At 35.2% G+C, this 19,030-nt stretch overlaps 1 protein-coding gene across 6 annotated transcripts in view; it reads right to left on the bottom strand.

Annotated features, from left to right (window-relative positions):
- The window catches only part of SHOC2 (SHOC2 leucine rich repeat scaffold protein), a 100,793-nt gene that overhangs the window by 25,782 nt on the left and 55,981 nt on the right, over positions 1-19,030 (bottom strand). For 4 of the 6 annotated variants that reach the window (XM_017944538.3, XM_017944541.3, XM_017944539.3 and 1 more), the window contains exon 3: positions 10,689-10,826. The exons of the other annotated variants lie outside the window; for them this stretch is intronic. In XM_017944538.3, coding sequence (XP_017800027.2) covers positions 10,689-10,826 — 138 coding nt within the window. The remainder of the gene's footprint in view (positions 1-10,688; positions 10,827-19,030) is intronic. 6 annotated transcript variants of the gene reach the window in all.

Raw genomic sequence — 19,030 nt, forward strand, 5'->3', positions numbered from 1 at the left:
ATGTATTTGCTGTTTACTGAGAGTTTATTATAATAAAGCAAAAATTGAGAAACATTAAAAGGATAGGCTGTATTCTATAAAACTGTGTTTATAGAAAGGGAGTAAGTATATATTTATCTAGTTAAAAATGTTTTCTACTATCAGTTTTATCCCTTCTAAGTCAGTCACAAAATTCTATTTGTATTCTCAAAATACATTTCTCATGTTTGTCCCTTCTCCAATCCCACCCTCATCATTTTTTTTATTTTTAAGAGACAAGAGTCTGACTCTGTCGACCACGGTGGAGTGCAGTGGCACAATCATGGCTCGCTGCAGCCTCAAACTCCCTGGTCTAAGGTGATCCTCCTACCTTAGCCTCTGGAGCAGCAGGGACTACAGGCATATGCCACCACACCCAGCTAATTTTTGTATTTTTGTAGAGATAGAGTTTCGCCATGTTGCCCAGGCTGGTCTCAATCTCTGTGCTAAAGTGATCCACTCACCTCAGTCTCCCAAAATGCTGGGATTACAGGCGTAAGCCACTGCACCTGGCCAAAAACATTTATACTAAAAACAACCTATTTCCTATTGTATCAAATGTAAACACTCTTTGCTAGGTTCTAGGGGTCCCCATGATATACCTCCACCCATCAATCAAGCTACTTATTTAACTGCTGTAAAACTGCACAGTGCCACACAAGACATAGTCTCTTCTCTCAAGAGGCTTACAGTACAGTGGTTTATTTTCACAAATAACTATAATACTTAGTAGACTACGATAATACCCTAAAAGAAGTATGAACAAAATCTTTGAATGTTTAGAGATGGGGGAGACAATTTCCAACATAAAGGATCAAAGCTGGCTTTATAAAGAAAGTGAAAAAGTTAATCTTAGAAAGAAGGAACATCTCTGTCTCTAGGAACAGGAGAGAATGAACAAAAGATGAGCAAAGAGGGAAAATAAATGTAGAAGTAAGAAGTTTGGGCCCTTTACATGGTAAGGGTCATCTTCTCCATAAAGTGAACACATAAGCTAAATTGTGGAAAAAAAAAAAAAATGAGTATGGTGGTTTTAAGTTTTAGATAGCCATCCTGTGACATTTGATAAAAAGAAATGAAAAAGATACCTAGGAAGCAGCAGTAAGAGCCATCTGAGGGTAATCAGCAGGGACTTTACCATAACATTTGTGAAATAACTTGTTACAGTCACCAGCTAGTTGGTGAATCCAACTTGGCTCCCTATCAACAAATCTTCCTTCAAGATCTTCACTGACTTTGCTCCACTTAGCTTGTTTCCTTGACACAGAACCATGCTGTGCTCATCCTCACCTCCATGCTGTTTGACTGTCCTCACTGTTGTGTTCAGACTGCATTTTTCTTCCATACTGAGTCCAATGCATTTGTTCATTAAGTCATTCTTAGCCATTTTTATCAAGATCTTACTGACCTCCTCGTAAACTGAATATACCAGCATACTGTTTTCACCGTAAGTTGGCAATTAATTATATTTGGTCTTATGTTAACTGTTTCATGGATCAGTTATCTCCTTCACCAGACTGAAAACCCAGTAAGTGAGGAGCTTTGCGATATTTCTCTCCACAGAATTTGTTTCAGTGCTAAGCATACAATAGGCATTAATTCATACTTTCTTAATAATTACAAAAACTAAAACATTTCATTATTTGTCCTCCTTTCCATTAGGAACAAGACACAAAAAATTATATGAAAGGTCTATAAAAATCTATTTTCTTCAACTCATTCTTATTTTATAAAATAGCATGTCTATGAAATATAGACTTTATTGGACATAACTGAAAAACATATTCTCATCTGGTCTATCTGAATATAAATTAATTATTCTACAAATATTTGCAGGAATTTTTCTGAGATATCCAACATCTGAGCAGTCCATACTTAGATATCAGCCGGGAAGGAACTACTAACAATTCCAACTTTCTGCATTCCTCCCACCCCACCACATCACTTTTAGTTATAAAATACATAAATGTATCTTCCTGTTTTCCTTAGATAACCGTGGTTTATAGTCTGTTACATACCTATTGAGCCTGTCTCTAAGCACTTATTTATACATATAATACAGGGATTTCTTATGTTTATGTGTTTGCTTTCATATAAATGAGATCATTCTATTTGCTTCTCCCCTCCCCCATATAACAGGTGACAGAAATATTTTTATGCTGAGTAAACACAGATATACCTCATTCTATTTAACCATTGTAAAGTGTTTCATGGTATGTGTGCCATTATCTCTCCAATCATTGTTCAACTGATGACATTTGTTTAATTTTTTAAAAAAGATTTATGTAATAAATACCCTTAGACATATATCTTTGTGTACATGTGAAAATATTTCTTATGTGTCAGAGGATATAGATGTTTAAAATTTTAATAACAAAAGGTTACATCATTTTTACTTCTACCAAGAGTGAAGAATAGCCCCATTTACTCACATCCTTGTAAAATGGAGAGGGATGGTATCAACATTTTATCCCTTGCCTATTCCATTCCTATGGCCACCACTATAGCAAGGTCAGCAGAAGTGAAAATTTTCCTGCGAGTAGTGATCATGTCTGATTATAAAGAACTTCGAAATCTTCCAATAAAATTTTAATTTCCTGTATGCAGCTGCAGATAAAAAGAGGCAGCTAACCTTTAAAAATAAAATGGAAGTAAACAAGACCATCCCTTTTTCTCCTTTACATCACTGCTTTCCCTATGGAAGAAAGTTGTTCCATTGTAACAAAATGGCTGACTCGTTCACCAAGGGGTCTTTGAAGTCTGCCATAAGAGGGGAGAATTTATTAACAGAGGAAAGTCTCCATGATCTTACTCCATCAACTGACATGCCCCATTCAATAACCCTTTACAGTATCATAGTAGAGGAATACAATAAACATGTTTTTTATTCTCACTGAAAACTAAAACACTTTCTCTGGTAACAAAGATTAGTAAGGGAGCCAAATTCTAAATGTTTGTCAACTCAAATCCTAGTAAATAGAACCAGATTCTTGAAACTTCTCATCCAAAACCAAATAACTCTTAAGTTTCTCACTTTTAAAACCAGAGTAGGTTCCTAGAATTTAAAAATTACAAAATAAAAATAATGTAGCTAAATTGCTACATGACATTATCTAGTACCAAAACCAGTGGTAATTTAAATTAAGAGGTACCTCCACCTTTGTTGGATCTAAATTTTTTGCTTTTTGGTGGGGCAGAAGGGGTTGAATTTCTAACACTGTAATCCATGAGAATAGGCTATTCTGATGAAGAAATTTCACATTTGCAAAGGCCTTATCACTTGAGACTGCTGGCATATTCAAAGAGTCATCCACATTTTGCCAGAGTCCATTACTCTCAGCTAAATAAAAGAGGTTAAGAAAATTAAGGATGAAATATCAAAACTCTTTTATGCCAGAAGAAAACATCAGAAGTCTGGCTTTTATTGTGATTCACCCTCTGCAGTGGTTTCAACTCTAACCTCTCTCAATGAGTGGTTTTAACCACAAACTAAACTGCAACCTAGAAATCAACACATGCTTGCTGTAATGTTGAGCCATCTTGACTAAGAAATAAAATCACTGTTGCTGAGCTTCCGTATATAAACGTAGGCTGATCAGTGCCAATCACTGGCATTTAGCTTTCAAGTGCTTAACTTTGTCTATAAATTGTTCTGTGCTCCACTTTGACAGCTTGCTTTCTCTTATGCTGTCAGATTTTTAAAATATGGTGAAATCAAATGGCCATAAATTAAAATTAGATTCTTTCAATTTCAGCAAATATAACCAGCAGCTTTAGGTTAATTTAGTATAACTTTTGAGTAAGACTAATTTAAATGATCATAATCTTATTTTAACAAAGTAGCAAAAAAGTAGTAGGAAAGACTCAGGGTTCGAAGGATGAAATGTCAAAGGTACAATTATTTTTTCAGAAACATTAAACTAAAAGCAAACTGAAAAGTAAGCAACACAGAAATTCCTGAATGTTAAAAACCCAAAGAACACCACTATTAAAAAGAAAACTAGTAAAGTTGTTATACATATGCTGCACTGTAATTACCTAAAACCCAATTACTAAAATGACTAAAATGCTACTTGTTGGTATAACCATAATTACTGTAACATTTCTTCAGAGCCCAGTGCAACAAAAAGGCCTCTGTGAATTGTTCTGTGCTCCAGCCTTGAAGGCAAGGTTTTGTGGCATAGTTCTCTCCTAATATCATTTTGAGAAGAAATAGAAAGTAAAATATTTTTTCCTACTTCAGACCGTTTCTTCCCTGGATGACATAAAACTACTAGAGGTACCAGAAGGCTTTAAAAAACATCAGGTTCATACTTTAAAACAAAGTAACTGTTGGAATGAAGCTTAATATTTTCTTCTGATCATAGCTAATTTCTGAATGAGAAAATATTCATATAAAAATACATTTTTTAATTCAAGAAGGCAGACTAACAATTAAATCAGAGAAACTATAAATATGTATTTAAGCACTCTCTTACTTAACTGCAACTTGGTAAACCCCAACCCATTTCCTTCTGTCTCTTCCTCACATCCTATGAGCTGTCAGCAACACTAGCTACTCAGCCTGGAAGTAAATGGCAGCAATTATCACAGGGGAGTGATAGTTACTCCAGGAATGTTCATGTTAAATAAAGAAAAAAATAAAAACATTCTGGTCTACTTATAAGAAAAAAGAAAAGAAGGAAAAGGCAAGTAAATACAGTGATTTCTGGAAAGTAACTGTAAGATGATACAAGATTTTATTTTCAGTTATGAATTTAGGGCAAGATTCTTTAGTCCAGAGAAAAGAGCGTGGGCAGCTGCTTCCAGACTAGCATCAACTCTGTAGAATAGGTGTTGGGCTTTCTGTTTTTCATTTTAAGTTATACTTTCCCAGAACTAGAGTAGGATTTAAAAAAGGAAAAGTATCAGGAGAACCATAATTCAATTAAGTTTCCACTATTTAGGGTAAATTGCTGTTCTTCAATAAACGACAGTGAAAATCTCAAAGGTCAATTAAAACTGTTGAAATTTGTAAGAGACCAAGACCCAAAGGTCAAAGTTGCCCACCAAACCTCAATCTTCTGCTACATAATCAAAATACTAGGACTGGAAAGGATGGAGAAAGACAAGAGTAATTATTTTAATAAACATGGTAATTGATAAATGACTACAATGTCATAAAAAGTTTCAATAAATATTACCAATTTACTTTGCCATTTACTCAGAGTAACAGCTGTACTATACTTCGCGACAACTATCAAAGCTATATAAAAGTAAATACAGGCCGGGCGCGGTGGCTCAAGCCTGTAATCCCAGCACTTTGGGAGGCCGAGACGGGCGGATCACGAGGTCAGGAGTTCGAGACCATCCTGGCTAACACGGTGAAACCCCGTCTCTACTAAAAAATACGAAAAACTAGCCGGGCGAGGTGGCAGGTGCCTGTAGTCCCGGCTACTCGGGAGGCTGAGGCAGGAGAATGGCGTAAAAACCCGGGAGGCGGAGCTTGCAGTGAGCTGAGATCCGGCCACTGCACTCCAGCCTGGGCGACACAGCGAGACTCCGTCTCAAAAAAAAAAAAAAAAAAAAAAAAAAAAGTAAATACAATGTTATTTAAAATTTTCTCGTTAATGTTTCAGTTCTCATTGATTTCCAATTTGTAATACTGTAATCTGACCCTATAGAATAAGCTAGAGGTGAGGCATATGTGTTATTCTGAGATAACATCTAAACTACAAGAGATTAATACTAAAATCAAATGTTTTCATATTAGTAAACACACTTAAAACACAGAAGAATCACCTCTAATAGGACACTAATCCTACTTACTAGAAGACTGTATCATATATCACCACCTATGCTTTCTGTTTGCCAGGATTATTCATTTCAGTACTTTAATCGCATGCACCTTTGACTATTATTTAACAAGACTGAGATACAGACACATATAAAAATATTAAATAATAAAATATTGTTAGACTATTTGAGACAGAGAAGAAGGTCGAATGAAAATCATGCTTTATATATCTATCTGATCAGTTGAAGGAGTAGGCAAAGTTATACAGATATTTAAGAGAAAAGAGTTCTAAACAGAGAGATGGGAAGTACAAAGATCTCAAGGCTAGAATTTACCTGATATGTTCAAGAAACAATAAAATGTCTAGCATGTGTAATATCCTAAGATATACACAGTGACTAAACATCAATGAGAAGGATAAGAAAATCACTTTATAACGTTTCAAGTATCTTAAATTTTAGTTCTCCTGTCTGATTTGCAGTAGAGTAAAGCAACATTTTGTTTTTCTAAGACTAAGAATTTGGATTTTATAAAAAGTCATTTTTTGAAAGTGCTTTTAGGTGATGTTTCACTGAAAGTGATTATGATGAGATTATACATTATTCTTTCTTTTCTTCTTTACCATTCTAATTAGTTGGTTGTTCATACTAACCAAACTTACAGATACATATTTCAATGTAAAAACATACAACACAAACTAAATATGTCACTGTGTGACATATTTACTATACTGAACACTATACTGAATATATGCTGAATATATATGGCCAACAGAGAAAGCATAATATACACTGAATATATACTGAATATACTGAAGAACACTGTACTGAAATAAAACTTAAACCTATATGTTGAATTGGCCCAGAGTATACTAGGAAAATGTGATCCTGAAAAATAAACAGTGAGAAATAAAATATAGTTCTTATATTTCAGAAATCTAGAAATAATACTTTGGCTGGCCAAGCAAAATGACTAAGTCACTTATCACGGGGGGGAAAAAAAATGGACTGGCCTCATCTTTGTACATTCAGTTCCAGAAGAAGGTAGAACTATCTGTTAGTTCTACTGAGATCCTCAAGGAAAGGAAGTTTGACCCAATTATTTATATCCATCTAAACTGTTCCTGAATTATAAAAGCTACACACATACAAGAACTATAGGAGAATACTGTTCCCATGAACCATTTTTGAGAAAATGACTACCAACCAGATTGACTTCAGCCAACCAAGAAATGACTGAGGCAACTATGGCAACAGGACTGCTGATGAACATTAAGACTAAAACAAAAATGGGAATTAGTATAACAAGGTATGTGTTACCTATGCTGACAATGCAATTAACAAAATTAAGAAGAAAAAGAGACCCCTCCAGAAAGGGCAGAAAGTAGAATAAACTCATTGATTGCCTCATCTGTACCATAATTGATATTTATGGATCACTCCACCCAACAAAAGTAGAATACATATTAAACTGCACATGGAATACTTTTACTATGATGAAAGAATTCAAGTCCTATCAGGAATGTTTTTGACCACAATGGAGGTAAACTAGAAGTCAAAGTCTAAGGTTTTTGCCTTTAAAAATAATAGCAAAAACCACGATTACTTTTTTATCAACCTAATAAATAAGCCATAGATCACAGAAGAAACAAAAAGGTAAATTAGAAAATACTTCTAAAAGGAAAATACAATATATCAGAATTTGTGGGAAGCTGCTGAAGCAGTACTGAAGGGGAAATTTATAGTGCTAACTGTCTTTATGAGAATAATAGAAAGGTCTCAAATTAATGACCTCAAGCTGCCACCATAAGAAACTAGAAAAAGAACAAATAAAACTCAAAGTAAGCTGGTGAAAAGAAATAATAAAGTTCAAAATGGAAATCAATTAAATAAAAACCAGAGAAACAATAGGGAAAATCAATAAAACTAAGAGAGGATCAATAACATTGATATACTTCTAGCCAGAATGATTAAGAAAAAGCACAAGTTCCTGATATCAGGAATTAGAGAGGTGGCATTACTACAGATTCTACAGATATTAAAATAACATTAAGAATGTTATGAACAACTTAAAGCTTTTAAATGTGATAACTGAAATAAAATAAATATATTCCTTGAAAGACCCATTATGACCAAGTTTGCTGAAGAAGAAAGTAATAACTGAACAACTTAAAGCTTTTAAATGTGATAACTAAAATAAAATAAATATATTCCTTGAAAGACCCATATGACCAAGTTTGCTGAAGAAGAAAGTAATAACCTGAATAGCCCTATACCTATTAAAGTAATTGAAATTGCTTTAAAAAAAATTCCTATAAAGAAAAGTCCTGTCCTGGATGGCTTCACTGGTGAATTTTATCAAATATTAAAGGAAGAAATAATGCAATTTCATACCAACTATTCCAAAAATTGAACATATGTAGCCAGCATTACCCTGAAACCAAAAACTAGGTAAAGATAGGTTGTATAATATTACATGTGAATTTATTGTTTATTCAAAACAAATACATCTAATATTTAGAACTTCTACCAGAATGTAACTTCTTAATTTATTTCTTCTTGGTAAGCAATTTTGGTCTTATTATCTGGGTTTTTATCAAGTTCAGGGAAACATTATAAAATTAGATTTTATAACTGTATCAGAACTATTTGGCCTTCTGGAACGTCTAGTCCTATCTGCCATGACTTTGTAACTTTTTCACTTCTTTTCTACACATTTCTTTTTGATCTAGATTCTAGGGGACTTTCAGTTTATCCTAGAGACCGGTCTCTGGCTGTGTTCTCATTTGGTTATATGGAATTTTCCATTAAATTTGATTTGGCAAACGTATCTCTAAGAGTTGTATTTTATTCTTTGTTTCCTTTTTGTATCAGCCTGATCATATTTTAAACATGCAGTTTAAATATCCTTTCTATGTTCTTTTTCTCCTAGGATCACTTCTCCTTGTTCATCTTGGCCATTTTAATAGATTTTAAAGAGAAAAAAAAGCATGAAATAATTGTGCTTGGTCCTTATTATCTTGAACCAGAAATCTGATTCTCTTATTTATACAGGACATTCAGTAGAATATTAATTTTGGATATTAATAGAATAATTCAGTATGTGTTGCAGACAATCTTGCCTTTCAGAGGGACATCTAAACCATAAACCAGTTAACTAGAATACGTAATCTCTTTCCACTACAAATAGTAATATGATAGTGTCATGGGCCAAAAATCAGGGAAACATAGATTCTAATGGCTACTTATTACATCCATGTTTCAGCTTGCTTTTCTGTAAATAATTGTCCTGTATAACCTAAGACAGTCTACGCAACCCTGCTAAGAAATTCCCTAAAACTGCTTTGTTTTAAGTAATGGTAGGTAATTCAAATAAATTCTCCCAATAAAAAAATAAATAAATAAAAACATCTTCCAAAACCAAAATCAGAGAGTTAACAACATAATGACTAAGCGCCAGACCAGAAACAAGCTGGGAACCCAGATACAAGCAAAACAATGGAGATAATTCCGTCCTAAGAGCACATCCCTAACTGGAAGACGCAGCTAAAAGGCTAAGTCATTTTTCCAGCAAGAGTCAAAATCTAGGGTCTGCCAAGGGTGAGGACTCTTAGTCATCAACCTCAAGTGGGACCCTCTAGAGCTGCACCCTACCAGTAAGGGTGAACTGGAAATAAAACAGCCATCCAGTTAGCCTGTAGAAAACCTTTTAATCACTTGGGAGACCAAAAAAATCTCAAGCCTTGAACACAAATGGATTAAAGTGATCCCCTCTCTACTAGGTACCCAACAGAGGCAGACAAAAACTCTTCTGGAGAAAGGTAACATCATCACAGGCCTCAGATGATTTAGTAATCACGCCTCTGAAATATTCATGACTGGACCAAGCATGGTGGCTAAGGCCTGTAATCCCAGCACTTTGGGAGGCAGAAGTGGGCAGATCACCTGAGGTCAGGAGTTCAAGACCAGCCTGGCCAACATAGTGAAACTTCATCTCAATTAAAAATAGAAAAAAATTAGCCAGGTGTAGTGGTGGGTGCCTGTAGTCCCAGCTACTCAGGAGGCTGAGGCAGGAGAATCGCTTAAACCCAGGAGGCGGAGGCTGCAGTGAGCCAAGATCGCACCACTGCACTCCAGCCTGAGTGGCAGAGTGAAACTTGTCTCAAAAAAAATAAAAATGAAAAAAGTAAAATACTAAATATTCATGACTGAAATTATGTAAATTAAGTAGAGATGTAATTTTTCTAAATAAACATTATAGTATCCTTATACCACATTAATAACTAAAAAAGCATCAGAATTTTTAAAATTCCCTTTACTGGTATAAATTTATGGGCAATCAGAAAAATAAACAAGACTACATAAACACAGAACATATCACAGCTCAATTCAATTTTTTTGCAATTTGGCTAAGTCTCTAAAACATATTTTGAACTTCAAGTAATCTCCTCGCTTATCCCTTTAGTATTACAAATAAACAAACTTTAAAGTATACTGGCCGTGTTTAAAAAACTAAACAACAATGGTTTTATTTTTCAATATGGAATACTTTAGCAAATAAAGGACCATACCCAGTATAACAACATGCAACTCAGAAACAAGCAGAAATAGAAAAAGCCACCCATTTTGCAATTTAAACTATGACAGAATATATATACATGTAACTCAATATTCTCTCTCTTTTATAATCCCATTGGGCTCATGTCCTAAAACCTATTTTCTTTGTCAAGAAAAGGAAATGAAAAGTGATTTTAAAATATTATCATAAAAGTTTTACAACTTTGGTAATTGTGAATTTTAATCCTGAATTTTCATTACCAAATGGACCAAAAATAGTCCTGTTAATATCCAGTTAGCTATTAACAGCTATCAATATCTTCTTTCTCCTCTCATACCTATAGTATCTGGGAGATCTAGCAGTTCATTGTGCTGCAAGTCAAGGTTGGTTATCTGTGTACAGTTTCCAATCTCCTTTGGAAGGTGTTCAAGTTGATTGTGAGCTACATCCAGCGTAATGAGGTTACATAATTCACCTGTAAATTGACCAACATAAAAATTCAATAAGCATTATTTTAAAACATACTCAGATAATACTTGCAAGCAAGAAAATAAATTTTATAATTTCTGAAAACAACTGGAAACAAAACCACATTATAGAGGCAACTTTTATTTTAAAATTTTAAATCATTTAGTGAACATACTTGCATTGCAAGAAAATGAAAATTTCTTTTTTCTGTATCACAATTGCATTTTCTTTCTCAAAAACTAAGTCAACCACAAATCTGAAACCATTACATCAAGATGACATCTGATAAAATGTTGTTTGTGAATGATTACTTTTCCAACCTCTTTAAGTAACCGATTCAGTCACAAATGTTTACATATATTCCAAAATTTGAAGTACTGATTTTGTTAACCAAATTCAGCATAAATAATATCAGATACACCTTGAGTTCAGTTTGAGGGTCATAATCTACCTCAAGATATGGAAATAAATGGAAATGGAAAAGTAATTTTAAAATATTTATCTTAAAAGTTTTACAACTTTGGTAATTGTGAATTTTAATCTTGAATTTTCATTACCAAAATGGATCAAGATAGTCTTCTTAATATCCAGTTAGCTATTAATAGCTATCAGTATCTTCTTTCTCCTCTCACACCTATAGTATCTAGGAGGTCTAGCAGTTCACTATGTTGCCAAACAAAGTTGGTTATCTGTGTACTGTTTCCAATCTCCCTTGGAAGGTGTTCAAGTTGATTGTGAACTACATCCAGCTTTCAAATATGAAATCTCATATATGCTTTCGAATATGCATGTGTTCTGATGTTATATAAATGCATAAATTGACATTTATAAGTAAAAATTGCTTCTCAATTTACTAGGACTCTAAAAGGACAGAAAATAAGGTATATTTCTCCGTTTCCATTCTGGTTGAAAGGTCTGTATTGGCAATTTAAATTACCTGCAGTGTTACTGAGTTTTAAAAAACCTTTTCATTTTTATTGGTCTTGTCAAGGCTTTTCTATTATTATTTTTTAAGGCAGAGGTTGGAGATACAGAAAAGTACGAACTATAGAACTCTGAAGAATGGGTGTGTAACACTTTTAAGCCACACATAATAAACACAGGCAACAAAAGAAAAATCGATGTTAGATTTTATCAAAATTTAAAACTTTAGTGCATCAGAGGATACTATGAAGAGTAAAAAGGCAACCTAGACAGTGGGAGAAAATATATGCAAATCACATATCTCATAATGGACTGATATCCAGAATATATAAAGAACTACCATAAAACAAGACCACCACAAAAATCCTCAAAGAAGCCGATTTTTAAAAGGGCAATGGACTTCAATAGATATTTCTCTAACGATATACAAGTGGGCAATAAACACATGAAAAGATGCTCAACATCAGTAATCACTAGGGAAATGCAAATCACAACGAGATACCACTTCATACCCATTGGGATGGCTATTATCAAAAAATAGAAAATAACAAGTACTAGTAAGGATGTGGAGAAATTGGAATCTTTGTGCACTGCTGTTGGGAAATGGTACAGTTGCTGTGAAAAACTGCACAGTGGTTCTTCAAAAAATTAAACATAAAATTACCATACAAGTCAGCAATTCAACTTCAAGGTATATATCCAAAAGAACTGAAAACAAGGACACAAACAGGTATTTGTACACCAATGGTCATAGCAGCATTATTCACAATAGTCAAAATGTGGAAACAACCCAACTGTCTATTAACGAATGAATAACCAAAATGTGGTATATATATATAATGGAGTACTCTACAGACTGGAATACATTTCTGATGGGTGCTAAACATGGATAAACCTGGAAAACATTATATGCCAAGTGAAATAAGCCACACACAAAAGAACAATTTTATGATCCCTCTTATATGAGGTACCTGGAATAGTCAAATTCACAGAGACAGAAAGCAGAACGGTGGTTAGTAGGTGCTGAGGAGAGAGGGGAACGAGGACTTATTGTTCAACAGGTACAGAGTTTCAGTCTCAGACGATGAAAACGTTCTGGAGATTAATAATGGTAATCATTGCACAGCAATGTCAATGTGCTTAATGCCACTGAACTCTACAAGTAAAAATGGCTAAAATGATAAATTACATGTTATGCATATTTTATAATAAAAAAACTTATGGGACATAGCTAAGCCAGTGCTAAGAGGGAAGTTTATAGCACTAAATTTTTACATTACAAAAGAGGTAGGATCTCAAATCAGCAATCTAAGTCCATCTCAAGAAAATAGAAAAAGATAAAAATAAGTCCAAGCAAGCAAAAGGAAGTTAATAAAAATGAGTATAAATCAATAAAAATGAAAACAAGGAAGAAAGAGAATAGTTAATGTAAATATAAGATGGTTTTTTGGGGGAAAAAATCAATGCTTATAGCCCTCTGCCATGATTTACAAAGATAAAAAAGGGAGAAAACACATATTTCAAATATTAGCAATGAAAAAAAGGAATACAGATCCTACGGTGTTTAAAAAGAGAAAATGGACATACTACAAAAATCTTTGTAATTAGATCATAAATTCAAAAACTTAGAAGATATAACCTAATTATTCCAAAGCCAAACTACCAAAACTCAATCAAGATGAAACAGAAAACCTGAATAGTACTATAACCATTAAATAAATATTTGTAACTAAAAAGTTTTTCAAAAAAGAAATTCTAGGCCCAGATGGCTTCACTGCAGACTTTTACCAAATGCTTAGAAATGAATTAACACCGATTTTATGCAATGTCTGCCAAAAAATAGAGGAGGAAACAATTTCAAATTCATTTTATGAGGTATTACCTTGATATTAAAATCAAAGACAGTACAAAAAAGAAAACTATAAATCAATGTCTCTCATGAGATTTCTGTGTCAGGAACTCAGACACAAAAATTCTCAACAAAATATTAGAAAACTGAATTCAACAATATAAAAGGGATTATACATCATGACCAAGTACGATTAGGATTAATTCCTGATATGCAAGGCGGGTTTACTATTTGAAAATCAATCAATGTTATTTACCATATCAACAGTCTAAGGAAGTAAGATCATTTGATGATTCATACAAGGAAAACTTTTAACAAATTCAAAATGCATTCATGTTAAAAAACCATCACCAATTTAGAAACAGTGGGGAATTACCTCCATTTAGTAAAACGCTTCTATAAAAACTTACAGCTGACTTCTAGTTTCCAATCTAACACACAAAAAATTTTGAAGTCATTGCTCCTGTCCTCACAACAAGAAAAAGGCTCAATAAAATGAAGATTATCAACTCTTCTTATATCCTTTTGAGATCTGAGGACAAACCTCTGCCCCCAGAACTGGAGAGAAATATGATACAGAGTTACCAGGAGTAGAAGCCACAGCTGGGAGCTTGGTAGGAACACTTACTGAACTAATTAATTCGTTCAGACAAAAAATTATTGCTATGTACATTCTCTTTTTTCAGGCCCAATACTGGGCACTGAAGAAACAGACTACAATATACCAAATGCTCATAATTCATGAAACTTACAACTCGTAAAAAGACAATGTGATTTGAGGGAGGCTACAAAGAGTCTCTGCTCCAATTAGGTCTCCTTCATTGCTTGCTTATAAAATTTCACCATTAAAGAGCCATTCTTTTGGATCTTCATGGCCATTCACCTCAAAGTTCTTTATCTTTAAGGTAGTGACCCTTTCACTGACTCATTCATGAAAGAAAAACTTACTGTGCACCTACTGGAGATTCAGCAGTGCAGGAAACGAAACAAGTTTCCATCTACATGAAAGATTCAGCAGTGCAGGAAACAAAGCAAGGTTCCATCCACATGAAACTTACACTGTAGTGTGCATGGAGTGGGGAATCATAAAATAAAGAAATAAAGTGTCAGGATGTGATAACTGCTGTAAACAACAAGAAGAAAACACACAAGGAAAGGAAGTTGGAACTGTGACTGTTGGGGGAAGATGGGGTAGGGAAAAAAAGCATGTTTGAACTGTGACACAGGGGGTTGGGAGGGGAAATAGGCAGAAAAGGAGAGGAGGGAAAGAAAGTGAGAAATCTAGGGTCTTAAATATCACCCTAAGGAATCTAGACCATTTTGACCAGATAATAAAGCACAATTTAAAGTTTTTAAGCAAACCATGATAATCAGAGTACTGCTCTAAAAAGTCTGTTTTCTCTAGATTTGAATGGATGGACTGGAGAAAGAGAAAAAATACAGAGCCTAGGTTGACACAACTGCAATTAGGCCACAAGAAATAGTGTGAAAGTCTATACTACATCAATGGCAGTGGAATCAAGTGAATGAACAACAGGCCTACTATCAAGAGGGACAGAAAAAGTGACAAGACACTTTGGGAGCCCGAGGCGGGCGGATCACAAGGTCAGAAGATCGAGACCATCCTGGCTAAAACGGTTAAACCCGTCTCTACCAAAAATACAAAAAATTAGCCAGGCATAGTGGCGGGTGCCTGTAGTCCCAGCTACTCGGGAGGCTGAGGCAGGAGAATGGCATGAACCTAGAAAGCAGAGCTTGCAGTGAGTCGAGATTGCGCCACTGCACTCCAGCCTGGGCGACAGAGCGAGACTCCGTCTCAAAAAAAAAAAAAAGTGACAGGAATGTGGTAGAATAACGCTTTTCAGACAACATATGGTGAAGGCCTGGTTCTTTGTCTTTTGCTTTTCCCAAGTGGTTGTAGATGAATATTTAAAACACAAACTCACACACTTGGATGTCTCAGCAATGTCAAATTGTTACATAAGATTCTAAATGCGGCCGGGCGCGGTGGCTCACGCCTGTAATCCCAGCACTTTGGGAGGCTGAGGCGGGTGGATCACGAGGTCAGAAGATAGAGACCACGGTGAAACCCCGTCTCTACTAAAAATACAAAAAAAAAAAAAATTAGCCGGGTGCGGTAGTGGGCGCCTGTAGTCCCAGCTACTCGGAAGGCTGAGGCAGGAGAATGGCATGAACCTGGGAGGCGGAGCTTGCAGTAAGCTGAGATCGTGCCACTGCACTCCAGCCTGGGTGACAGAGTCAGACTCCGTCTCAAAAAAAAAAAAAAAGATTCTAAATGCTTCCTTTCAGTTTCTGTTAATTTGGGCAAACTAGTAACAAACAGTTGGTGGCCCAGTACTTGTCTAGTGAGTAGGCTACACCTTGACTAGAACTAGAACAACAACAACAAAATTCTCTGATCCTAAGATATTGAGCCTGGGTTGATAGAGAAGATAAGATGCAATTATGAGAGAGGAATGGAAACCACAAAGAAGAAAAGTTGAGCTGAAGTTATAGTTTGGTCATGATGAATTTGAGATACTAGTGTGACATCTACGTAAAATATTTAGTGGTTAATTGTGGGGTAAAAAACATGAAGAAAATGTTACCATGGTAGAACATTTTTGTCCTAAGAGAAAGTTGGATTTAACATCTGCAAACATTGAGCTCTTCTGGCTAAGGGTAATGGTGGAGTCGTGTTGATAATTTAAAACTGTGGATAAAATATTTAAAGGCATATAGGGATACCAAAGTTAAAACTAGAGGGAATTTAACCCTTAAAAAGAAGGGAACTGTAGTAGGCAGACTTCTAAGATAACCCCCAATGGCCCTGCCTCATGAATAATTATATACATTATCTAATTACCCCTCCCCTTGAGTGTGGGCTAAACTTAGTGACTTGCTTCTTACCAATAGAATATGGCAAAGGTGATGGGATGTCACATTTGTGATTCAGTTACTAAATATTGTGACTTCCATCTTGCTAGCACTTTAATGATTTCTTAGCTTACACCCTTTGATAAGGCAAGCTGCCATGTTGAAAAGACCCATGTGAAAAGGAACTAAGAGCAGTCTCCAGCCAACAGTCAGCAAGAAATTGAAGCCCTCTCTCCAGCAACCTGCTAGGAACTAAATCCTAACAAAAACTACATGAGCTAGGATGTGAATCTTTTCCCAGGTGAGCCTTCCCAAGCCCTGGCTAACACTATGGACTGAAAAATCTTGTGAGAGACCCTAAATCAGAAGGTCCAGTTAAGTTGTGCTTGATACCCAAACCAAATAAACTATAAGGTAACAAATGATTGTTGTTTTAAGAGTTATCTTTCAGAGCAATTTGTTATACGACAATAGACAACTAGTACAGCAATCACATGAGATTCACCTTCATAAATGCCTTTTTATAAAGCTTTTACCATGAAGTTACTAAAAAATCTGCAGGTGAAAAGTAAATCTCAAGTCAAAAGCCAAAGTCCTATTGCCAAGAAGCCAAAGGACAGGGTTCAGGGTTATAAGAGTGACTGGAATTCAAGGTTGGATACTCTGTAAAGGAGGAAATCACAAAGAGCAGAGTCCTAAAATCTGCAAATACACACTCCTCAAATGTTTGCCTGACTCCGAAAATGCATGTGGGAGAGGAGACTGCAAGGAGTCCAAGGGGAGAACCACAGCTAAAAGGCTAAAGGAGCTGAGCAGAGAGTTCAACAGTCGCCAAAGTTCTTTAAGAGTTTGGATTTTCAGTCTTGTCAAGTTGTTGGAGAGTAAGAAAACAAAATTCCAAGAGGGCTATAACATAGGAGAGTAAAGACCACATCTCAAAACTAAGGAATTTACCCTAGGTTTAAGGATATAACCAAATAGCATCACCCTTAGAAGAGCTAAATCTAAGTCTCTATGGTCAAGGTGACTCAACAGCAATTTAACTGCCTAGCAGAACAAAATGTAATACTTTTCAGAGGATAACGGAATCCATAGTAGTTACAGTACTAGCTATTTATACTAGCCAATCAAGAATTACTAGACTGTCTTCTATTTACCACCATGGATGCAACTAGAAAATGAAAAAAATGTTTGAGAAAATGGTTTGCAGACTGCAGACAATACCCATATATGACTGTGCTCCCTTGTATCAAAGGAAAACAATAGGAGGTCCTATGATTGCCCCAGGTTACTGCCTGGAGCCAGGTTCTAGGTCACAGAAAAAGCAGAGAAGGAATACAGAACAAGCGCCAATAGTTATTACTGTTAGGGCAAAATATTTTAGTCTAGGAAAGCCAAGATGGTTAGAATTTGTGAGGCAGAATTGGAGACAGAAGAGAGTAGCAAATAGATTTGTGCAATCTCCAAGAAAGACTTATTCAGTCTTTGCCTAAATTCTTATCTGCATTAGGTGCAAACAAACCACCAAAGGCTAGGCAAAGACCTAGCAGCAGCAACCCAAACAATTCCCAGCAGTCACACAAGGTTGTGAATAGTTTGAATTCCTACCAGTCACAAAACAGACCTCCTAATATATAGATTTTCAGGGAGTCATCAAAATTTATTACCTTAGCAGTGGGGTTAAATTAGATGTAGACAAAAGGCTACTAAAACTACCATAACAAAGCTTAAAAGCAAGCCAGAAAGGATTAAACTGACTACAGAAAAATTTAACTGTATGCCAGGACAAAGTCCAGCACTATTAAAAGAATACAACAAAATCCAAGACTTAACAATGTGAAAATCTTATGAAGCTCACATCCAATTAAAAATTACTAAACATGTAGGATGGGTATGGTGGCTCACGCCTATAAACCCAGCACTTTGGGAGGCTGAGGCGAGAGGATCACCTGAGGATGGGAGTTCAAGACCAGCCTGACCAACATGGAGAAACCCCATCTCTACTAAAAACACAAAATTAGCCAGGCATGGTGGTGCATGCCTGTAATATAATCTACTCAGGAGGCAGGAGAATTGCTTGAACCCGGAAGGCGGAGGTTGCGGTGGGCCGAAATCACACCATTGCACTCCAGTGTGGGCAACAAGAGCAAAACTCTGTCTCAAAAAAAAAAATAAAAAAAATAAAAAAATAACTAGACATGCAAGATGCAGGAAAATAATACCCACACAAGGAGAAAAGTCATTCTGTAGCAACAGAAACAAAAATAAAAGATGAAACTATAAGACAAGGACAGTGAAAAAGCTATTAAACAATGAGCTACATATGTTCAAGGTAAAAGAAAACTTGAATAAAAATGACACCCAATGGAATGTATGGAAGTGAGAAATAAAATACCTGAGATGAAAACTTCATTGTATAGAACAGCAGATTTAGACACTGAAGAAGAAATGATACACAGCAGCAACAAAAAAATAGCTATAAAACTATCTAAAATATACACGGACACACACAGACAAATAGAGCATCAATGACCTAAAATGTAAAGTCTAATATATATTTA

The sequence above is a fragment of the Papio anubis genome, chromosome 11 (genome assembly GCF_008728515.1).
Source record: "Papio anubis isolate 15944 chromosome 11, Panubis1.0, whole genome shotgun sequence".
Lineage (NCBI taxonomy): Eukaryota > Metazoa > Chordata > Mammalia > Primates > Cercopithecidae > Papio > Papio anubis.